The 25,930-nt window shown below is 36.1% G+C and overlaps 1 protein-coding gene across 1 annotated transcript in view; it reads right to left on the reverse strand.

The window, feature by feature from the left end:
* The window catches only part of MAL (mal, T cell differentiation protein), a 44,621-nt gene that overhangs the window by 4,603 nt on the left and 14,088 nt on the right, over positions 1-25,930 (reverse strand). The window contains exons 2-3 of the mRNA XM_051975791.1: positions 7,967-8,134; positions 4,562-4,717 (exon numbers count right to left, since the gene is read on the reverse strand). Of these exons, the coding sequence (XP_051831751.1) occupies positions 4,562-4,717; positions 7,967-8,134 (324 nt within the window). The remainder of the gene's footprint in view (positions 1-4,561; positions 4,718-7,966; positions 8,135-25,930) is intronic.

Raw genomic sequence — 25,930 nt, forward strand, 5'->3', positions numbered from 1 at the left:
GTTTTCATTGGAAGAAAACAATGAGTAACCCAAGTTAGCTAATAATAGTAATTTAAAATAAGTTATCCAGGAACCTTTAAGTATTCTCTATGAAACTACTATACTAGAGAGAAACTAAATGAGGCTGTAGAGAACTACTCTATCAAAATACATTCATTAACTTCCTAAGTGAGGGGTGGAGCCATATGGATTAGGATAAGAAATGGGTCCTGTGAATGTTGCCCAAGTGGGCTAAAGAGTCCCTGTTAATTCTAGATCATCAGGAAATCTAGATTTGAATCCTTACTTTATCTGGCTGACCTAAACAAGTCATTTTTCTTACAAACATTTCAGTTTCTTCATCTAAAAAATGTGGGTGTTAATTTGAAATGACTGATAAAGATTCCTTAATAACCTACAAATTCAACAAAAACCAATAGCGTAACATGGCAGCTGCGAAACCAGAGGATTTTAACCTGACTTAAGAGCAGAGCATTCATGGCTATGAAAATGAGAGGCCTATTGTATGCTTTGCCCTGGTCAGACTCCCTCTGGAATATTGTTTTTAGTTTTGAATGTTGTATTTTAGCAAGTACATCGATAGGTGGAAGAGAGCTCAGGATGATGAAGAGTATTGAGTCCATCTCAGACAAGGATAGGCTGAAGGAATTGGGAATGATTAGCCTGGAGAAGAAAAGACCTGTGAATAAATATTTGAAAGCTGTTGTATGGAAGGGGTATTAGATATGTTTTGATTATTCTCAGATTAGGAATTATTGACTATTTCAATAGGTGGAAATTATAAGATGAGCAAGTTTGCTTGCTATCAGGGAAAACTTTCTAATAATGAGAGTTATCAGAATGTAGAATGGGCTGTCTTGGGAGGCAATGAGTTCCTTTCATTACTTGATCTAGAGGTTTTTAACCTGAAGGGCCTGAGAATTTTGGACAGAAAAACAACTACATCTTTGTTTTCACTAGCCTTTGGTTTTCTTTGTACACTATGTATTTTGTGCATTTAAAAATATGATTCTGAGAAGGAGTCCATAGACTTTAATCTGCTAAAGGGGTCCATGACACAAAAAAAGATTAAGACCGTCCAAGGTCAAAAGATTCTGATTCCAAGTAAAAATGGTACCATGAGCCCACATTTTTGTAATCTATCCTTGTCTCATGAATTTGGCCCAGGGTAAAAGTCAGGAGTTTGGGGGTTCTGGTGCCAAGTTATTTCTTAGATTAGGCCAAGTCACATGGAACTCAGATTTCTCAGCCAAAAGAAAAGGGGGAAGAAATGTCCTAATGGAAAAATCATTGGGTTTTGAGTAAGAGAAGCTAAGTTCGAATTTTGGCTCTGCTAATAATAATAATCCATATTACTTCCCAAGTTTATCTCCTATCCTCACAATAAACTTGGGAGACAGGTGCTAAACTATGAGGCAGACAGAGGCTGAGTGACTTGACCAGGACTAACAATTAGTAATTATCTGAGGCAGATTTTGAATGTAGACCATCCCCACTGCAGGTTTAATGATCTCCAGCCCTTGTATCACTCAGCTGCCTCTATATTTGATATATCTGGGCAGAAGTCAGAGATATGATTGGAATAATAGAAAAGGCAGAACATCTGACTTCTGCTCATGCTTTTCATGACATGCTGCCTGTATGACCTTGAGCATTTTAGATATTAACCTTTTGGGACTTCAGCTGCTTTATTTGTAAAAATGGAGTATTACTTAACTGTCCAAAGGCAAGGGCTGGATGAGATGATTTCAAATATCTCAGTTGTTTTTCAGTTGTTTTTAACTCTTCATGACCCTATTTGGAGTTTTCTTGGCAAAGATATTGAAATGATTTGCCATTTTCTTCTCCAGATCATTTGACAGATAAGGAAACTGAGGCAAATAGGCTTAAATGACTGTCCAGGCTTACACAGGCTAGTAAGTAACTGAGGCTGGATTTGGATTTAGATGTGTTGTGGTGGAGGACTTGGGTTTTTATACTGCTTCTGATGCTTACTCACATTGTGAGTAACTCATAACTCTTGAAACTACCATTTTTTCACTTGGTATTTTTATTATACAGTGTTGTCACGAAGAAAGTGATTTCTGAACAATAAAATACTACCTCTCTTTTCTAATTAGAGATATTAGGCATTGGGGTACTGAATGTTGCAATATTGCCAGCAGTGGGTTGGGTTTTGCTTAACTGGTTTTTTTTTTTTTTTTTTTTTTGCTATAAGATAAGGCTCAATAACAGGGAGATTATATACCAAGAAATGACTGGCATAAAAACAAAGAGGCATAAAAAACCCAACCAAAAAAAATATTCAAAATTATAAAGTGCTATTATATACATTTGAATAATTATTATTATTCCAGTTCTGAAATCTATGAAACTAAAGGATTTTGCAAACAATCCATCTCCCAGGGCTACTAGTACACAGAGGTCTATCTATATATAATGCATGGTAACTTTTTCTGGAAACAGATATCCTAAGCTCCACTTGATGGATTTGGTGTCTTATGTAATGATTATGGAGTATCTTCAAATTCCAAGGACAGTTAGGTGGTGTAGTGGATAGAATGCTGGGCCTGGAGTCAAGAAGACCTGAATTCAAATCCAGTCTTAGTCATTTATTAACCTGTGTGATCTTGGGCAAGTCATTTAATCCTGTTTGCCTCAGTTTCCTCATCTGTAAAATGAGCTAGAAAAGAAAATGGCAAACTATTATATTATCTTTGCCAAGAAAACCCCAAATGGGTTCATGAAGAGTTGCACATGACTGAAAAATGCCTAAACAATTCACATTCCTACCCTTCCTTCAAGGATCAAGTATGAGGTTACTCCCTTCAGGAAGCCTCTCCACATTCTCTCAGTTAGTGTTTGGTTTCTAGCTCCTCCAATTATCTTGTGTTGACTTATATGAGTAGGACTCATCCCTGCAAACCCACAAGCTCTTACAAGGACAGGGACTAATTGAGAGTTTTGCCTTGGTATCCTAAGATGAGGAAATTGAGGTAAATAGAGTTAAGTGATTTTCCCAGGATCACATAGTTAATAAGTGTCTAAGACCTGATTTGAACTCAAGAAAACTCATCTTCCTGACTCCGGTCTTAATCCTCTAGCCACTGAGACACAGAGCTACCCCACTAACCGTCAGGAGATATATTTGAACCCCGGACATTCTGACCCTAAATCTAGGACTATAGACCCTCTATTTGCCTTACATTCTTGGATATGGTGATGCAGGGAGCAGGGTAGGGTTGCATTACTTGTGATTTTATTGATGTATGAAAAGTCACTAATTGTTTTACTATGTGTCAAGTACTATTTACATAGACTTCCTAGTAAGTAGTTTTTTTTTTTTTTTGTTTTTTTTTTTAACCAATGCAGATTGGTATCCTGCAATTTATAGTTTTATTGAGTTGACTGGCTCCCTGAATGCTTAAGAGATTAAAATGATTGCATTATAATGACAACAATATTTCATGCTCATAGATTTCTTTACAGTAACAAAGCATTGTTTTCTTTTCTTTTTTTTTTAAGACCCATAAACACAAAAGGAAGGGGAGGATTGGGAAGATACTATTTTCCCTATTTAACAGATGAGAAAACTGAGGCTGAGAGACATTCTTCTTCTTATTTTTTATTTTGGTCATAATTTGTGTTAGGAAAGTTTACATCAGAGATGAGACTTGAACCTACATGATTCTGCCTCCAATCCAGCTTATCACATCATTATAACATTGCTATACTATGCTTTATACCAACACAATAAGAGCTCAATAACCTGTTGTTAAGCGGATTCTATGGATTTTCTCAGTCTCCTTAAAAGACCTGGAATCCAGAGAAGTTGTTGCCTGAAACTTCAATCCCTGACTTTGACACTTATTCTTTTCTCTCTAATTGTTATGGTGATGGAGGGAAGGTGGGCAGCATAGATCAAGACTCTAGTCATTTGTCTTTAATACTCTATCTCTTACTCCCAAGTTTTTTTGTTAGTGCAGTGGAAAGATCAGTGAATTTAGAATGAGTGGTTATAGATCATATCCCTAATGTGTCAGAGGCCTTCAGGACTTCACATCCTGTACTCTCTCTTCATGCAACATTGTCCCCTCTCATTTTCTATCTTTCTGCTATTGTTGTACACCTAATCTCCTTCCTGTATTTTAAGTTCCCAGTCAATTAGGACTGACTGTTCCTTCATATCTTTAGTCTTTAGTTCCTTCTATCTTGAATCTTCTGCTTTTATTTAAGCTGCTCTCTCTTTGTAGACTGCATTCCCCCATCACTACCACACTGTAAAATCTCTAGCTTCCTCCAAGACTCAGTTCAAGGGTCACATCAATTGGGTTTTTCTTGATCTCCTGATTGCTGGTGCCCTCTCCCACCATCATATTATATTACTTTTTATTTACTTTCTATGTTCTTATTACCCTAATAGAATGTAAATTCTTTGAGAATAGAGTTTTTTTTGTTGTTGTTGTTGTTGTTTTTTTGGGGGGGTCTTTGTCTCTCCAGAACCTACTACATTTAAACATGGTAGATGTTAAAAAAATGTTTGTTAAATGAATGAACTTACCACTGCAGAGATGTTTTCTTGGTAATGTTTAAAGGTTTCATTAAATCCACCCATTAGAGAATAATTCATTGAATCCTTTAAACGAATTGTAGCATAAGCTTCTAGGACTGAAGCACTCAGGTAAAAAAGAGCTGCAATCAAATGATAGGACACGTCCTGGAATGTCACAGAAAAGAACCAGTCAGTGGAGAGAAGCAAAAGGTCCCATGAGAGGAAATATGCAAAACACAAAAAACCTGACAAAGGAAGTAGTAGCCAAGCTATTCATAGGAAGGAATTTCTTCCTTCAAACCTTCAAGGACCTGTGACTTTATTAGTAGGTTACCCCCTTGGAAGGTAATTTTAATAAGTGTATTTCAATATAATTTACTTCTTTCATAATCTTGGATCCAAAGGCGTCACCAGACTTCCAGAGGGGGGCACAGCACCAGAAAGGTTAAGAAGAAATTGTATCCTGGTCAAGAACTTGGTCTCAGTTTGAAAGGCAATTAGTTAAGTGTGGCTTTCCCTATTGCTAGGAAGAAAGAAAATCAAACCGAATGACACTGGATATCTCCCTTTCCCCTTTATCAAAAGCTAGCAATAAGCAACTCAGAGATCTGTCCCTGGAAACTTCATTGCCTCCCTTCAGGAATCATTTCCAACTACTTCAAACTCTTGGAGGCAGAGATCATTTTAATGATGTATGTAGTGATGTGACATTTCATTAATGTTACCATCTCTATTTGGAAGGGACCTCAGAGACCACTGAGTCTAACTTCATTATTTTAAAAATGGATCTTTTATTAATCATTTGTACTTATATATGTCTATATTTATTTATTACATATCCTTTTCTCTCTCCTTGAGAGCTATGTCCTTTAACAAATAAATTTTTTTTACTATGTGGACCACAACATAGCATTCTTACTCTTTCTATTGTTGTTTGCTTGCATTTTGTTTTATCTACTCAATTTTTTTTCTCCTTGATCCAATTTTTCTTGTGGAGCAAGATAACTGTATAAATATGTATACATATTTTTTAACATATATTTTAACATATTTAACATATATTTTAACATTTAACATGTATTGGACGACCTGCCATCTAGGGGAGGATGTGGGGGGAAGGAGGGAATAATTTGGAACAGAAGGCTTTGCAAGAGTCAATGTAGATAAATTACCCATGCATATGTTTTGTAAATAAAAAGCTTTAATTAAAAAAAGAAAGAAAATTATAGATAAAAAAATTAATTTTTTTGAAGGGAATAGGAAAAAGTTGCAGCAAAATAATCAACACATCCAAAAAAGAAAAAAAGAAAAATCTGACATTCTAAGCAAAGTTCTACGCTTTCTTGACCTCCACCTCTACAAAGGAACCAAAGTTGGCCTTTTCAGTTTTGCAGTATTTATCTTCAGTTGTTTTTTGGTGATTGTTCTTTCCATTTCCATAGTTGATTATTTATTCTTTGCATCAGTTATATGTAAATCTTTCTAAGTGTGTCTAAACTTATGTTCATTGTTTCTTATAGCACAGTAATATTCAGTTTTGTTCACAAATCCCAATTTATTTAGCCATTTCCCATTGATGGGGATTCTTTTTTTTTTTGTTTTGTTTTGTTTTTGGTCAAAGACCTTGGGGTCTATGTCTAGCAGTAGAATCTCTGTAGATTCTCTAGTCTCTCCTTTCTAATCACTTCCTTTTCATAATTCCAAATTGCTTGGCAGAATGACTACCAATTTACAGCTCCATCAACAATGTATCAGCAAGCTTGTCTCTAGACAACTTTTCTAATATGAACTATTCTTATTTTTGGACATTTTTGAAGATTGGCTGGGTGTGAGATCATCTCCCTTATTTTAAAGAAAGAGTCCCAGTGAGGTTGAGCCATTTGCCCAAACTCACCCAGGTAAGTAAGTGGCAGAGACAAGATTAAAACTCAGGCTCTATGACTCAAAATCCAGCATTCTTTATGCTATACCATATTTACTTAACCCTGGAGCACTTTCACTTTTAAGTGTGCTTGCAGGGCATAGGGTAGAAGTTATCATTTGTACCCCAGAGAATCTTCTAAGACAAGCACTGGCTCAGTGCTTAGGGATCAAGACAGCAGGATTAAACACAAGGAAAACAACATTATTGTATGCTGGTTGCTTTACAGTAGCAGATTTTTTCCCCTCTTTTTTGAGACTCATGATCACCCAATGAGAGCTAGGGAAGATAATACTGTCCCCATTTTTTAAAAATGAGAAAACTGAGACTGAGGAGCAATATTCTTATTTCACTTTAAATTGGTCATAATTTGTATATTCAGCAAAGTGTTCTAAAAGTATTATCTTATTCTAGTTATTTGTGGTAGGAGCAAAAAGAGGTAAAGTGAATTAGTAGGAGGTTTAAAGAGGTAAATATTAGTAAGGTCAAATAGAATCTCTACAGACTAATTATTCAGAAGAACTATATGCAATGTTTTGCCATTATGGTTCCATTGTAATGTTTCACCCTGGTGTTTTAGCTGGGTTTTTAGGGGGCTGGATCAGTAGTACACAAGCTCTGATTTATTCCCATTCAACTGGAAGTATTTTGAGCACCAATCATTTATTGACTGGTCATATATTGACCTATCATGTCATGACCAACATATACTAAGCTAAATTTGGAGAAAAATTTCAGTCACAGTCATCTCTCAAAGACAACTTATGAAGCTTCAGAGGATTATCTCTTATAAGAATGTAAACACCTTGAGGGTAGGAACTGTTTAATCTTTGGTTCTGGATGCCCAGGAGACATTTAATAAATACTTTTTGATTGATTAAAGTATAGGGTAAGGAAGTACACAGGAAGTACACACAAGTAGGGAAGAACATAGAACTTAGGTTCAGATGACTTGGCTTTGCGCACTGGCTACACTATTAACATTCTACATAGCCACGATGAAGTCATTTCATTTCTCTGGACTGTTAAAAGAAAAAAAAAACTTGGGGGGAGAGGAGTGTGATTCTAGGACCTGGGACTTTTAACATTTTTGGTGTCACAGTTACTTTGGCCATCTGGTGAGACCTATGGATCACTTCTCATGATCATATTTTTTTAAATGTATAAAATAAAATGTAGAATATTATAAAAGGAAATCCATTATATTGAAATACCGTTATCAAAATATTTACAAAAACAAATTCATTAGCTCAGATTAAGAACACCTAGATCACACTATCTCCAAGGTCCCTTCTATGCTTTAGCACTAGAAGCACCCAACCCAATAGAACCATAGATATTTGAGGAATGTAAGAAGTAATATAGTCAGTGAACCAAGTTTCCTAGGAAGGCAAGTTTCCCTAAAGATGGGGGTCTTAGCCTAAAAAAGGCTGACAGTCTTCCCCCAGTAGTAATATGAACATGTGTTCAAGTAGAAAAGGAATTTGACTCACCAAGGGTATCCAGGAAGCATCTCCACCATGAGCACCGACAAAGTAGAGAAAGAGCAAGATGGTTGTGGCCACGAAGCAGAACACTGACACAAACATGACCCAGCCCTGAACCATTGGGTATGGTACTCTAGAAGAGGCCACCAGAATCCAGACCAAGCCTCCAAATATCTGCAAGGGAAACCAGGAAAGGAGAAAGGTTCATAAAGTAGGCTGTGATTTGGGTAAAGGCATTTGAAGGATCTATTTCCTCAGAATTAGTAAGAATGAATGAAATGTGAGTCCTGTGGGTTTGAAGGGAGGTGAAGAAAAGATAGACATTCTTACTTAAAATGATTTATCCCTTCATCCTTCATAACATAGATTATTTGTTTTATCTTTGTTTTCCTAATTCTCTGGTGTTATCTGCTTATTTGGGTTTCCCATCTCTTCTTGCCCAGAAGTCAACCCTGAGATTTCAATGGGATAGAGAATTCCTGTGAGGAAAATCTTTCTAGCAAAGCAGATCAACACCTACTCTGCAAGTTAAATTTTTAAAATTTCTGCTGTCAAGGAGCTTGCTGGAAAGCCCTTTCTTTCTGGTTCTGCCTGTATAGTTCTTATCTATCTTCCAAGGCTTAATTCAAATGATATCTCCCTGCTCTACTTTCATTGCCCAGCTAGAAGTAAGCATAACATTTTTGTACCTCTTTCTGTATGACAGTCATCTGTATTAGCTATCACTTCCAGTTCTCTGTGAATGAATTGAAAAAAGCATTCACTCTCTTTTCCCTTTGTCTCTCTTGATAGAATATAAGCTCCTTCAGGGCAAGATAGTTTTACTTTGGAATCGACTGCATGACATGGGAGACCCAGGGACAGGACCAGCATGGTGTGCCCACAGCAAAGAAGATCCTGTATTCTATGAGCAAAGCAGAATTGCAATAGCTCAAAAGAAATATATGATGTGCAAATTTAGAAACATTTCTACTCCAGATGTTTACTCCTGACCTGTGGTTTTTGTAGCTCATATTGATCTTACCAATCATAATGGGACACACTGTACTTGGCAATATATTCCATTTTGGTTCTCTTCAAAAATGAGGGCCAACAACTAGTTTTACTTTCATCCTTGTACCCTCAATACCTAATACAGTGCCCGGCACATAGGATAGGAATAGAGATTAAAATTGTGATTTCAATAGCATTTTTCTCAAGTGAAGAAATTCTCTTTACCAACTCAGGTTGTTGCTGAGAGGTATCTAGAGCATTGAGAGGTTAAATGACTTGCCAGAATTACAAAATCTTTGTCAGAAGTGAGATTTGAACCTAGGATTCCTGACTTTGAGGCCAGTTCTTTGTCCTTTATGTCAAACTACTTTTGTACAATTTATAGTAGACATAAATACTTATAGACTAATTGCTTCATTCAAGTCTAGCACAGGACCAAGGACAGATCCCCTGGAGCTGTTTCTAGAGAGCTTTTTTTTTTTTTTATCATTGATCCATTATAAATCACTACTTTGGGGATCTGATCATTGAACCAATTTTGAATCCACCTATTATTTTCTAAGTCTGTGAGGTAAGTGGTTCTATCTTTTCATTTGAGAGTACATAATAATAATAATAAAAAAAGAGCCAGTGGCCAAGAATAAGAAATTTGGTATGACAAAGTCTGCCACCAAAAACATTTTAGTACTTTTTCACACATAGTTGTGTTTTGCCCATAGTAGACACTTAATAGATAGTTGTTGAATAAATTATGAGTACAGAAAAAAAGAGTAATTCCATCTATTTTGGCATGCTATGGAAAATTCTTTGTATACTGGAAACTCTAAAGATCCATTTAGACCAGTAGGCAACTGTGGCTTTCATAATTTAGAAAGAAAGTTTCTAAATATAAAAAAGGAAGAGATATTAATTAGATTTTATATATACCTGGTTAAAAAATATATGTACTTAAAAAAAATTAACCTGAGACTGTACTGGTGTGAGCAATTTTTCTTTTTGCCATTTGTAGTTTTAGAGTTGGGGACATTGAGAGTTTAAATAATTTGCCCAGAATTATGCAGCAATATATATCAAGAGATGGAATTTGAATTTGGATCTTCTAGACTCACAGGATTGTTATGCTAACTTGCTTCTCATTAAGTAAGGCACTAGATTTTCAAAGTGCTGATGAGATTGTTCCAGTCTATTTTTAAGAATAGCCCAATCAGGGGGCAGATAGGTGGGGCAATGGATAGAGCACCAGCTCTGAAGTCAGGAGGACCCAAGTTCAAATCTGACCACAGACACTTAACACTTCCTAGCTGTGTGACCCTGGACAAGTCACTTAACCCCAATTGCCTGGGGAAAGAATAACCCAATCACTTCTAACTCAAATCACTACAGCTGATGTGACAAAGTAGCAATTTCATCCTTGCTTGCAAATAGGTCCCTTTCTAAAGCAAACATCACTTAAAACAATATTATGAGAAAAGACCCAAGAGAGCATGATTCTAATAGTCCACACAAAGACCAGTTGAACTCCCTTGGGTGTAACCATTAGAACTTTACTTAATGAATAAGGCATTCTTTAAGGATTAGGTTCCCACCCAGCTTTGTGCATCTTATGGTTCATTTAGGTGTGGTGATTTGGGGGTAGAATTATAGGTTCATAGAATTTGAAGCTGAAAAGGATGTTGGGCATCATAGACCACAAATACATAATTCCACAGGCAGGAAAACTGAGGTCAGCAAAGTGAGGGACTTTCTCAAAGTCCCACACCTAGAAAGTGATTGAGTCAGGACCGAAACTCAGATCCCCTGATGCCAAATCCAAGGTTTTTTCCTTTACATCAGTCTAAAGTAAAGTGAAATCAAATCACTTATTAAGCACCTGCAATGGATAAATGAGGCATAGAATCAGGAAGTTTCATCTTTGTGCCTTCAAATCCAACCTCATTAACTGTGTGCCCTGGGCAAGTATCGATCCTGTTTGCCTCAGTTTCCTCAACTGTAAAATGAGCTGGAGGAGGAAATGGCAAACCACTCCAGTATCTTTACCAGGAGAATTTCAAATGGGATCACAAAGAGTTGGATATACCTAAAATGACAACTCTGGGTCATGCACTTTGCTGAGGATAAAGAAAATATATCATAAACCTTGAACCATTTGACATGACCTACTTCTCATTCTACTGATCTTTGTGTGATTGCATTTATTGTGTTGTCTTTTGATCCTTTTTGGATTTGCTATGTGGTTTCAAATTCTTTCAAATTGTTCTTTTATGTTCATACTGTGTAACCCATGAAAAGTGAGACATCATCCATGAACTTGACTCTGATTCTAATTTCATTAATTTTGTAAACCTCCTGTTCTTACTACTTCCATGGGTTTATAGTCATTTAGCATGGTGCTTTGCACTTAGTAAGTACTGAATAAGTACTTTATTCATTCATCCATTCATTCATGGATTAAGAAACTTGAACTCTGAAATTACATTGCTAGCTATTTGAGGAAAAAAATGGATTATTTGAATGAACCAGTTTTATTATCTTCTCCTGCTTAGAACTGGTTATTGGGATATTCCCTTTGTTAGGATTATACAAAAATGTTTACATTTAATATATGATAAAAATATTCTTTTAGTGATACTTTATGACCACAACTCATTGACTGATTCTTTTCTGAAGAATTAAAGTTGTAGGTTACCCCAGGGTGACTGAGGATAGAATACGGGTGAGTAGTAGTAGCACATGTCCAGTGAAAAGTTGTGAAGAAAGACTGCATGGCATAATGAAGAGAGAACTGGCATGAGAGACAAGTAGTCCTGGATTTAAGTTCTGCTTTTGATCCTCATCAAATTATTTAACACTTTAATACCTTAGTCAAATGTTAAGAATAAACAGTAGAATTGTTGGTGGAGTTGTGAAATGATTCCATCATTCTGGAGAACAATTCCATAAAAATGCTGACTCTTCGATCCAAAAGTTTCTCTAGTAGGTCTGTATCCCAAAGAGATCATAAAAGAGGGAAGAGGATCCTCACATGCAAAAATATTTGTTGCATTCCTTTTTGTAGTGATTGGGAATTAGAAATTGAGTGGATGCTCATTAGATGGAGAAAGGCTGAATAAATTAGGAATAGAAATGTAATGGAATATTATAAGAAATGATGAGAAGGCTGATTTAAGAATAGCCTGGAAAGACTTATATGAACTGATGATGAATGAAGTAAATATAACTAAGAGAACACTGTACACAGTAACAGTAAGATTATGTGATGATCAATTGTGTTGGACTTGACTCTTCTCAGCAATGCAGTGATTCGAGACAATTAAAATTAAACTTGGGATGAAAATGCCATTCAGATCCAGAGAGAGAATAATGGAGACTGAATGCGGATCGAAGCATAGTATTTTTCACCTTTGTTTGTTTGTTTGTTCTTTTTCTTTCTCATGTTTTTTTTTTTCTTTTTCTTTTTGGTGTTTTTTTCTTACACAATATAACAAATATGGGAATATGTTTAAAAGGATTGTACACATTTAACCTATCTTAGATTGCTTGCTGTCTTTGGGAGGGGGTTGGTAAGAGAGGGAGGAAGAAAATTTTAGAATACAAAATCTTACAAAAATAAATGTTGAAAACTATAGGTATAGTTGGGAAAATAAAATATTGTTGAAGAAAAAACAGAATAACAGAGAAAGTGTCATGTAAAGGTTCCTTAAAGGAGAATTCTCTGTATCAGTGACACCACAGGTCTAAGACATATACCGCAATGACCAAGAACTCAGCACACAACAGAGCAAGATATATATAATAGCCATTACACATGTGTGTAATGTTAAAGGTTCTAGAGGAAGGCCCCTAAGTATGGGGAATGACCTCTGAGTGGAGGATTTCTCCACAAGAGATTCACTGAATGAGCAGGTAGAGATGGGCTATAATCTACATTATTGGAGAGAGTACCTACATCAAAAAGATCAACCAAACATTTACTAAGCTCTCACCAGGAACCAAAGGGCAGCTAGATGGACCAATAGATAGAACACCTAGCCTGGAGTCAGGGAGATTGATATTCCTGAGTTCAAATGTGACCTCAGGCACTTCCTAACTGTGTGATCCTGGGCAAGTCACTTCCACCTATTTGCCTTATCTTCTTCATCTGTAAAATGAGTTGGAGAAGGAAATGGCAAACCAGTATGTTTGCCAAGAAAACCCCAAGTGTGATGATAAAGAATCAGACATGACTGAAAAATGGTTGACTAACAACAGAAAGACATAAATGAGCCAATCCCTTATATCAAGGAGTTTACACTCTACTATGAGATAAAACATGTTCATAGATAGGTAAATATAAGACCTATAAAAACTAGATACACTAATAGGGCACATTTACTTGGCAAATTGGGAAAGGTCTCTTGAAAGAAGTGGCATTAAAGCTAACCCTTGAAGGAAGCCAGCATTTCCAGGAGGTATAGGCAAGAGGAAGGACTATTAGAAATGTGCAAAATTGTGGTGACTGGATGAGTGTTAGTGTCTGACAGAAACAAGGAAATGAAAGGAATGGCGAATTTAAGAGTAAAGAGAATGTGTTCTGTTCTGTACATGTTGAATTTGTTTATGGAATATCCAAATGGAGATGTTATATGTACAGATGAAGAGACTTGATCACAGAAGGAGGGAGGGGAAGAGGGAAAGACAGAGGGAGAGAGAGACAGAGAGAAGTGGGGAAGGAGAGGGAGAAAGAAAAAGACAGGCAGAGAGAAAAGAAAGAGAGAGGGAGAAAGAAAGGAAGAGAGATAGGGAAAGGAAAAGGGAGAAGAAAAGGAAGAGAGATAGGGAAAGGAAAAGGGAGAAGGAAAGGAAGGGGGTGGGGAAGAAGACTACAAATTCAGATTTTGGAATTATCTACATAGAAATAGTAGTCTAATCCATGGGGACCGATAAGAACAGTAAGAGAGAGCATAGAGCATACAGTGGAAAGACAAGAGAGCTTACATGACAGAGAATTGGATTCCACTGATGATTGATCAAAGGAGAAGGATTTTTCAATAAGACAGAAAGGATGATCATAGAATTAGATCTGAAAGGGACACTAGAAGCCAGAAGAGAATAATGTCACATTGAGGTGAAAGTATTAAGTGTTGCAGATGTCTAGAAGGATAAACACCCAGAACTGATGAGATCACTAAGACAGCATAAAGAAGGGAAAGGAGGAAAGATTCCTTGGATACACAGATTATGGGTTCATTAAAGTATAGCCATAAAGTTAATGCTGTGTAGCTTGGAAGTAGTCCCTTTGTGGGTCCCCCAGTTGGAAGCAAAATTAAACACAACAAAAAATGACAAAAATGACCTTTGTGCTTTCAGATTTTTTTTTTTTTGCAATTTATTGGAATGTTTCATACACATGATCACATTTGGATGTGAAAGTACTTTGATACAATAATTCAGGATTGATATTAAGAATATGGCAATGGGATGTTTGCTAGCAAGCCTATGCTAGCAAAGGAATTAGAATTCAGTTGCTTGTCTCTAGTTTTTGGCCAACTTCCCTGAGAGCAGACATTAAAAGAGCCACCGTGTCTGTCTCTCTCTCTCTCTCTCTCTCTCTCTCTCTCTCTCTCTCTCTCTCTCTCTCTCTCTCTCTCTCTCAAATTAAAGCTTCTTATTTACAAAACAGATGCATGGGTAATTTATCAACATTGATCGTGTGTGTGTGTGTGTGTGTGTGTATGTATGTGAGTATGTGTGTATGTTCAGATAGGTGGTGTTCCCTTAAGAGGAAGAAACTTGAAACAAAATTCTCAATATATGTGTTTTGAAATGTGTATATATATTTATGTAGTTATTTGTTGTTTGAATTAGCATCCATTTAATTCATAAGAGTTTAGAAAATGCATTTAAAATGCATCAAAAGTATAGGTAAATTTCAGTCTGATTTTTCCTAGCAGAGATGGAGTAATTTATTATTTTTCCCTATATTGGACAATTATAGATCAAGGCATAAAGTTTTATTATGAGCTAATTAATGACTAACCTCCATAACAGAGCTATAAATAAAGGGAATTGTTGTCAGTTCCTCCCAGTTCTAGGACCTAGCTCCCTTAAATCTATTTATGTAAATTTTGAATATATTTATTTGTGTCAGATCGATTCACAAATAAGAAAACCATTTCCCCTCACTTCTGATCTTTGCAAAATAGCTTTCTACTGGAAAGATAATGTATGATATTTCTGCCAAAATATAGATATGTTTCATAGCTAATGCATATAGCAGAGAGGAAGAATTAGAAGATTCATGAATTATACTTCCATTTACAATTCCATTTCCAAAGCTAATCATATAATCGTGTAAAAACTCCTTATATATATCAATAGCCTTCCATTTCAGGCCTGTGACAGTGCCAGCTGCTGCCTCTTAACATGAGCATGACTGCCATCTCATCTATAAGCCACTCAGCAAGCCTTTAACCATCTGCTGAATGTATCCTTGCCTTTCCTAGAACAACATACTGCATTTCTTGGTTCTGGGGATTTTCAATGGCTATTTTCTATGTCTGGAATCCTCTCCCTCCTTGTCTCTGTCTCCTGACTTTGCTGGCTTCTTTCAAATCCCAGCTAAAATTCCACTTTCTATAGTAAATTTTTCCCAATAATTTTCAATTCTAATGCCTTCTCTTTTTGTTAAGTGTCTATTATGTGCCAGACATTGTACCAATTGTTAAGGATAGTTAAAAGGCAGTCTAATCTCAAATTCACTATCTACATGCAATTGTACATTTACATGCAATCAACAGGCATATAAATATGTACAAACACGTTCTGAAATTTTAAAACAGTTTATCCTGTATATAACCTGTTTGTGCATACTTATTTGCATGTTGATTGTATGTAGATGTACATCCTTATGCAACCTGTCTGTGCATACTTGAGATACAGACTGTCTTTTAACTATCCTGGTATAGTGTCTGGCACATAATTAGATGACTTAATAAATGTTTATCAATTGATCAAGTAACCTAGATTCTGCTAGATAATTGGCAAATGCTTCTCTGTTTTCACTTTCCCAACCAACAACTGTAGAACTGGGGGAATGAGTAATTTCTTATGAAAGCCACACTTATTACTGAAGAATACCGAGATCCAAATATCTGAGCTGGAACAAAGCAGGCTTAAAGTTAATATAGGAATCTTTGAGTTAGAGAAGAAAATGAACTACAATAATAATTTACATTTCTAAAGTGTTTTAAGTTTCCTTTAAGTTTATCAAACACTTCCTCACAACACCCCATGTGCAAGGCACAGAAAGTCCAATTATCTCCAATTTGCAGATGAGAACAAAAAGGCTCAGATAGGTTAGTTTAATTATCTATAGTGACTTAGCTAGTAAGTTCCTGAGTTCAGGTATCCTCATACCTAAGTATCTGGACTGCAAATCCAATCCCACTATTCTATTGAGTCTTTTTAGAAGGCATCTGGATGGCTGAATGGATATAGTGCTAGGCTTAAAGTCAGACCTGAGTTTAAATCCAAATATGTATTAGCTCTGTGACCCTGGGTAAATCACTTAACCCTCTTTGCCTCAGTTTTCTCAACTATAAAATGGGGATAATAATAGTACCCCCCAGAGTTGTTGTATTGAATAAAATAATATTTTTAAAAGTAACACAGTGCCTAATATATAGTAGACATTTAATAAATGTTTACTCCCTCTCACCTCTCTTCTTTTGCAACCAAAGAATACAACAATTTTTCTTCCCTGCTGGAGATATTTATGATACTAGATTAAATAGTTATTAAAACAATACCATTCTTCCAGTCAACACTGTTAAGGAATTAGAGGAAGGAAAAAAAAAAAGATTTGCAGAAGGAACATTTGATTTGGAGTCAGAAGACCCAGTTCAAGACTTGGGTCTGCTGCTACCCAAAGTCAATAAAACAAAGACAAATTACATAACTCAACCTTAAACTCAGTTTCTTTACTTATTTTCCTTACTTCCCTGTCCTCTGCATTTTATTGAGTTGTCATAAGGGTCAAATATGATCATGAATGCAGCATGGTAGAATGAGAGAGTGCTGGATTTGTATTCAAGAAGAACTAAGTTCAAATTTCCCTCTGACACTTACTGGCTATGGGGGAATAACTTTTAATAACTCTGAACCTCAACTTCCTCAACTGTAAAATGGGCATAAGAATAACTCTAGTATCTAATTCAGAGTTATTATGAATTTCAAGTGAGATAATAATAGTGACTACCCTAACTCAAGATCTCATCATCCTTCTCCTAAACTATTAATATAAGTTAATCTGTCTTCCTGCTTTTAGCCTTTCCCATTTCTAATCTGTTTTCCACACAGTTTCTCAAATAATCTTAATGTCCATATTTGAACACATCACTCCTCTGCTCAAAACTTTTTTGTCGCTCATTATTGTTTATAGCATAAACTGTAAACTCTTTAAATTGTTTTTCATTTTATTTTATTTTTAATAGCAGCTTTTTATTTTTCAAAATACCTGCAAAGATAGTTTTCAACATTTACCCTTGTAAAACCTTGTGTTCCAAATTTTTCTCCCTTCCTCCCCAACTCTTACCTCCCCTAGACAATAAGTAATCCAGTATAAATTAAACATGTGCAATTCTTCTAAATATATTTCCATATTTATCATGCTGCACAAGAAAAATCAAATTGTAAATTCTTTCGCCTGGCATTTGAGGCCCTCCCTATTTTGCCTTTTATTTACCTTTCCAGCCTTATTTCACATATTATTTCATGTACTTTTTGCCCCAAATTGGGCTATGAGGTGTTTTTAAATGCATGACACATTCATTCAGACATGCCAATATCTAGACATGAAATGTACTTCTGCTCTCCTTCTCTTTCAGAATTCTTCTCTTCCGCCAGCTCTGAAGTCAGGAGGACTTGACTTCATGTCCAGCCTCAGATACTTAACACGTTTTAGCTGTGTGACCCTGGGCAAATTACTGGGCAAAACCCCATTTGCCTCAGGAAAAAAAAGATTCTTCTCTTCCTTCAAGACTTAGTTAGCAAAGATATCCTATTATTTTGTTGAAATGTTCCCTGATCCATGGGATCATAGATTTTTAACTTAGAAGTTATTTAGTCCAATCTCCACATTTTATAGACAAGGAGAGGCTCAAGAAGATCATGTACTTTGCTCATTAATTTTCCTCCCAAACCCATTCCTCTTCTGAACTTTCCTATTACTCGTGAGGTCACCAACATCCCATCAGGTACCCTTGTTTGTCACTCAGTGCCATCTTCAATTTCTTACTCATCCCATATATCCAATTTTGTTTCTTCCTCTACCACCTCATGCCCCTTGCTCTTTCCTCATCCAGCCACTTAGATTAGATCTTCATCCACTTGTCTAGATTATTGCCATAACTTTTTGCTTGGTCTTCCCATTTCAAGTATCTCCACAATTCAATCCATTCTTCAAAATGATTTTTCTAAAGTCTAGATCTGATCATGTCATCAGTGTTTCCCTGTTGCCTCCAGAATCAATATTTCCACGATCTATCCCTTTGCTAAGTTATTAATCTAATTTCCTTTCTTCCCTGCCTACTCATGATTCTGTACACACAGCCCTCTAGTTCTAGTTTCTGGTCCTTTTTGCTGGTCATCTCCCATACTTGGAATGTTCTCTCTCCTCATCTCTCTTTCTTGAAATCTCTGATTTCCTTTGGTTTGTTGTTGGTCTTTATGTTTGAGGAAGACCAAAATCACATTACTATGTTAGGGTCAAGGTACAGTGTGTGTACAGTGGCTGATCAGACCAAAACAAGCTCAGAAGGTGCTCCCAGAGGTAGGGCACAAATAGTCTACATGAACATTTGGAATAGAGAGTCCCTCAATTTGCACATTTCGTGTTTCTTTTGACTTATTGCAATTCTTCTTTGCTTATAGAACATATATAGCACCTTCATTGATACAGTGTCTCACAAGTGATTTAACAGTTCTTCAGAGAAACTTTGAAAGTATCCTTGATTATTTCTTCTGACATCCCTGTGAGTACTTGCCCTATATGAGTTCTCCATAAAATAATCTTTTTGGCAAATGTATGTTTGGCAGTTGAACAACATGATCAAGATTCAACTGAAGTGCCCTCTTCCATATGAAGTCTTTCCCGATTCTCCTTTTTGCTAGTATTCTATCCCCAAAATATCTTATGTTCATTTTGTAAATATGATAAGTAACCACACACACATACGAGATCTCCTCTGTTAGAAAAAAAAGTTCCATTTGGTTGAAGACCATTTAAAAATGGTCCATACATAGTCACTATCCTAATTCATGCATTTCTTTTCTGAACTATCACACTAGTCTCTTAATGTATGGTAGTCTCAACAGTGTGAACTGCTAGGACCCAAAGCTTGTTTTAGAGGCTAAGGATAACACCCCACCTACATTTGTAATGTGAACAGAGAGACAGGACAAATATAATAGCTTATCACAGAGAGATAAGTCACTAGTTTACCCATATGAAGTCAACTTTTCCCCAGATCTCAGTATAACCCTAGCCAAATATTTATTAAAAGCGGGGAAGCAGAAAAGATAAGGGTGATTCAGAAGACTCATTCCTTTCATTTTATACCTAAGTGTGTACTGGGCAATGGAAGGAAAGACCTAGAGCCAAAGAATCACAGAATCTCACAAAAGGACCTCAGCCATCATTAAGTCCAACTTAAACCTGTATGGAATTCCCACTATAACAGGTGACAAGTGGAGAAGGAAATGGCAAAGCACTCCAGTATCTTTGTCAAGAAAACACTGTGGACAGCATTAGCATGAGGAGCTGGACAAGACTGAATAACAACAACAGCATTCAAATTATTTGGCCATTGGTTCCCTTCCAACTCTAAGTTATGATTCAAAAGTCCAGATTTTCTCCTGATACCATTCTTTAGTTACTCCCTTAAATCTCTTCCATTATGGGAAGAGAGAACAAGTTTTCTCAGACAAGCAGAAAACAGCAAAGTGCATCTTTTGAGATGAGGAAGTATTCAAATGATTTGGATTGGAAGTGTTTGGACCATGGGCATCATATAGAATAATGGCAAATAAAACACAAAATTTCACCAAAGTAAATCATTAAGCAGAGTCAAAGCTACCTTTCTGAAACATGATAGTGAAATCTCTGATACAAGGGTATATCCTCTAATCTGATCCCCTGTTTTTTCATTAAAGAAATTAACCCAGAGAGGGGAAATGGCAGGACATACAACTTTATAGGGCAACTGAGTGGTTCAGTGGATAGAGCACTTGGCCTGAAGTTAGACAGGTCTGAGTTCAAATATAGCCATAAAATCAGGGTAGTTAGTACCCACTCACAGGGTTGTAGTGAGGGTCAATTGAGCTAATATTTGTTAAATGCTTAGCACAATGCCTGGCATATAATAGGTGCTTAACAAATGTGCATGTAGAATCCAATTCTCCTGGCTCCCAGTCTTTCTGCTGGGTTTTCTAGTAAGTGATTAATAATCAGGTCACCAAAATTTTGGCTCAATATGGTACTTTGATTCTGATAATTTCAAGGCATTTAGAAACCTATTATTATTTTATTATCCTCACATGTCTGGAAACAGACATGCAGGGGCATTATTGGCCCCAGGATAGAGATGAGGCATCTGAGATAGATTGGGCATTCATTAACTTGTTCAAGCTGAACAACAATGCTTTAAAGTTCTAAAGTCTCTCCAAACTAATTACGAATCCTATGAAGCAGATAGGATAGATCCCAATTATCAAAGGAACTCCTTATTCTACTTGGTTTCCTCCTAAGTCACAGTAGAATACACTCTCAATTAAATAGATCAAGCGGAAATCTTTTGTTATTTAGTCATTTTTCAATCATGTTTGACTCTTCATAACCCTATTTGGGGTTTTCTTAACAAAAATACCAAAATGGTTTATCATTTCCTTCTCCAGCTCATTTTGCAGAGAAAGAAACTGAGGTAAACAGGATTAAATGATTTGTCCAGAGTCACACAGCTAGCAATATTCTGAAGTCAGATTTGAACAAATAAAGAGTCTTCCTGACTCCAAGTCCAGCACTTTATCCATTGTGTCACTGACTTGGCCCAGCTGGAATCATCTACTCTAATCCTTACCTTTTTTGTTTATATACAAGAGAACTGAGGTCCAAAGAGTTTACCCAACATCACATAAGTAGTAAGCCCAGGTCTTTTGGCTCCAAATTCAGCCGCCTTTCCACTGCTCAATATTGACTTTCTCTTTGTACCACCCTGAGTTCCACAGACATAGCTTCAGAAGCAGAACAATGGAAGCTCATGTGTAGAAATGTACAAGAGGCGATTTGGCCAGAGAACAGCCATGTTCCAGATTGGAACCCTGGGCAACTGACCATTAACCCTTCCTTCTTCCCACTGGCTTCCTGTGCTGTTGATTCTAGCTATGGCCACATCCCTAATTATGGCCTTCGGGAGCCATCTCACCTGTTTGGATCTATCAGTTTCTTTCTATTAGTTCAGAGAAGGGCTTGCAAGGAGGTTAAGGACAGAAAGAAAAGCCCAATGTAGAACCAAATATGACAGGGAGTTAGCTGGTACAGTAGGTAGAATACCAGACGTGGAGTCAGGAACACTTATCTTCCTCAATTCAAGTCTGACTGACCTCAGACCCTTAACTTTGCTCATTTATAAAATGAGCTGGAGAAAGAAACAGCAAACCCCTCCAGTATCATAACCAAAAAAACCCAAATAGGGTCACTAAGAGTCAGACATGACTGAACACAAATGAATGACAACAAAACTTCAAATACTCATACCAACAACACTTTTTGTAGAATCCTGACAACAGTATAGAGAGTTACTGATTCAGAAACTGAACAAATTGTGGCACATAGATATCATAGAATAGTACCCAACGGCAATATTTAAAGCACTTTTTCTGAGAGCACCTTCCTCCACCTTAGTGAACTCCCTTCCCAAGCCACGTTTCATTCATTTTGTTTATATGATAACCACACACACATACCTTCATATATGTGTAAATATATACAAATATATACATATAGCTACCTTTTACAAGAAATCTTTTTGAAAGTATCCTGCCTCCCATGCACTGTTTTGTATTTATTTTATATATATTACATAGATGATATTTATATACATTGTGTATTTTGTATATAAATATATTTTAATATATTATCTATATGATAATCGTGTATATACATATATGTGTATGTACCCATATTTAGTTTCTCTCCCTATTAGAATGTAAGCTTCTTGAAGGCATGGACTCTTTCACTTTTGACTCTATCTCCGATGCTTAGCTTAGGACCTGGCCCATAATAATGATAAAACATACCTCTTTCTTCTTGGGAGACAGGTTGGTAGACCATGGATGCAGACATTGTCAGATACATTGTAGATTCTATTGTTGGGAGAACACTTTCACTAAATTCCCACATTACTTCTTTTTGGTAGAGTATGGAGATAAACCAGGGTCAGTTATTTTGAAAGTTTTTCTTTAGTGTTTAAATTTGGACAGGTCTCTCATATTTGGAAAGGCTCAAGTACTAACTCCAAGACAGACTGATAAATCTTTTGCCCAAGGACTAGATCTGCCAAGTTAGTGATGAGGGGATGAAATTTTTACTTTGGCCACAGAATATTCTGAAACTATCTATGAAGGGAGGCATGGAATGGTGGTGTACACAGGTGGACTGAGAGACATTCTGCCCTACACTCCCCCCACCCTTCAATCCCAATGAAATTACAATCATATGATAAAGTTCTTAAGTGATGCTGTTATTGAAAGCAAACCTTGTCAGGGCTTTGGTATCAGAAATAACAACAACAAAGCACAAGAAAGTACAAGAAAGTTCAGAAAAACCTGTTTGTCTAGGCTGGGGGTGGGGAGGGAAGGAAGAATGAGAAAATATGAAAAATGACTTCCTTTTAAATAATCTTAATACACATATAGTATATATGTATATAGATAGATATTATACTTATAATGTATAGTGTGTTTCTATAGCTCTTAACCTATAGCAAAATACATGCTTCTATAATAACCCAGGTAAAGTTGTTTTTTTTAATTTAAAAAAATTAGTCTTTTGATGAATTACTTATGTAATATGGCCAATGGTTGTCTGTTTTTAATGGGAACTTTCTGGTGTAGCTTTAGGTGATTATTTGTGTGTGGGGAAAGAAAAAGATTTTAGTACTTGATTCTCTTCATTACTTTTCACATTGCTTTTCTATCTTAATTGTTTTTGCTATTATATTGATGACTCCTGCATGGTCTGGTTAACAGAGAGCCCGATAATAGATGAGCTTAGGTCATAATTTACACAACTGATGACCCCAAACAGTGACACTGAAGCTGGAAAAAATCTGTCAGGGGCTATAGAGTCAGAGTTTGCAGAGACTTCAAGAGCCCCAGTTGTTACACTCAGGGAACTTCAGGAAAAGTAGAATTTTAATGGGATTTTTGTTCTCAGCTCTCTACTTCATTCACGCAAGCACAATTCAGATATACCAAATAATTTTAACTCAGATATCCAGATAAGACATGAAAATAGTCTTGGGATGAGGAAAGATTAAATCACGTCATCACCATACTTTAAAGAAATATCCTTTATAAAATGAGCTTTGTGCTCTTTTTTTCTATCTTGCTTTTTAATCATAGCTAAAATTTATATAGTGCTTTAAGGTTTGCAAGATACTTTATAAATATAATCTCATTTTATCCTTACAGAATTCCTGGAAACTGGGATTATTATTTTTTATTGTTGTTGTTGAGTCATTTCAGTAATGGCCAACACTTTGTGATCCCATTCTGGAGAGTTCTTGGCTAAGATACTGGCGTGATTTGTCATTTCCTTCTCCAGCTCATTTTACAGATGAGAAAACGGAGGCAAACAGGATTAAATGACTTGCCCAGGGTCACACATCTATTAAGTGTCTGAGATCAAATTTGAATTCAAGGAAGATGACTGATTTCAAGGCCAGTATTCTATCCAGTGCACTCTCTAATTACTCATTAGTGCTATTATTGTCCCCTTTGTATAAATGAGGAAACAAACAGGAATTAAATGATGCCCAAGGTTACACAGCTAAATATTCTGACTTGGGAAGACTTTAGGAAGTGCTAGTTGACTTCACTGGCTTTTAGAATATGTTGGAATTGAGAATGATGATCAGAAAGAGAGAAAAATTGGTTGAACAGGCTAAGGCACTAAAAGATTTGTTGAGTAGACCAGAACTTCTTAAACCTTTTACTTTTCTGACCCCTTTGTGCCCAAGAAGTTTTTATCTTACCCCAAGTATATAGATATATAAAATAGATATATAAATAAAAAATAAATCATAATTTTGTGACCCCCACATTTAGTTATGACTTCATATGAGGTCACAACCTTCAGTTTAAGAAGTTTTGGACTAGATTATTATTCAAGCAGAGATTGTTATGTTGATCAGCATTGTTATTAATAAGCATGGTATTAACCCTCCCACCCCCAAAATGGAGTAAAAGAGGACACTGAAAATTTTTTTGAAAAGTTAAAAACAATTATAGTTTAGAGTATGAAATTTTATTTTGAATCTTCTCATTTTATTTACTACACTGTTGACATTTGTTGAGATTTTTAAAATAATTTTAAATTATGAATTTAGGATTATTGGACTTTGAGTTAGAGGTAGAAGGATTTCAGAAGCCATGTAGTGCAACCCTTTCATTTTACAGGTAATACCACTAGCTAGCATTTATATTAGGCATTAAGGTTTGCCAAGCTCTTTGTGCTATCTCATTTGCTTCTCATAACAACCCTGGGAGGTAGATACAATCACCATTTTACACAAGAGGAAACTGAAGCTCAGAGACTTTTAAGTGACTTGCCTGTGGTTAAAATAGCTAGTTATGTATCTGAGGCAGAATTTGAATTCAAATCTTCTGGACTAAGTTAGGCTGGAGTCCACTATACCACCTAAGGATATTGAGACTGAGTGGCTTGTTCAAGGTCATCCAGGTAAATAATTACAAACCAAACCAAACATAAGGCATTATAGAAACAAAAGGAGGGAGATGGTCAGTGGGGATGGTTATGGATCATTTTACAGAACAGAAAAGATATGAATTGGTTTTGAATGATGGCTAAAATTAAGACAGGCCCAGAGAAAAGGGAGGTAGATGACAGGATGGGAGTAGAGATTCAGGGGTAGAAAGATCCAGGAGTATGTGGGCTTTGAGTAGAATGATTTCTCTAGTTGCTGTGGCTGAAAAAAATCCCAATGTTAATATGTCATAGTCAAGGAAACTAAAAATACAGAAAATCTATGGAATATACCAGAATTCTGAGCTCAGCTATTTGCCAAGGCATAGATTTTTCTTTTTAAACAACTTTTCTTTCGCATTTTAATTTAGCCCTCTGCTGTCCCAGAACTAGTAAGCCCAGACCCCAAAGGGAGAAATAACGACATACAGTACTACCAGAATTCCTTAATGGCATCTCAGAATGTATTTCCTCCTAGAAACAACATTGAAGAGTCAAAAGATTTTACAATATGGAAGTTACAATCTCCTGTGGACTAGTGCTAGGACCCCAAGCCTTGAAACAAGAGGAGACTATTCCTACGGAAAAAAGCATTCCAAACAAGTGACTTGCAAGTCAGTGTTTTGGAATACAGAATACTCTAACCCTATTAAATTAACCTTATGATGTTTAAAATAATTCTGTATTCAGTGGTGAGTTAGGTTTTATAAAAGGGGAATGATTTATCTTATGGGGCTAAGAGGATTAATTGAGATAATATATGTGAAAGTGCTATATAAATCTCAGCCATTATTATTATTTTTTCTTTATTGAAATAGAGTTTGCTAGAGGGTATAACATGAACTGTTCATAATCCTTAGCACACGTGAGTACATTGCATGCATAAACACACACAGAACATCATGAAACAAAGGAGAAACAAAGCAGAAAGATGGTGGCCTTGGCTAAATTTTACA

Source organism: Antechinus flavipes, chromosome 2 (genome assembly GCF_016432865.1).
Source record: "Antechinus flavipes isolate AdamAnt ecotype Samford, QLD, Australia chromosome 2, AdamAnt_v2, whole genome shotgun sequence".
Lineage (NCBI taxonomy): Eukaryota > Metazoa > Chordata > Mammalia > Dasyuromorphia > Dasyuridae > Antechinus > Antechinus flavipes.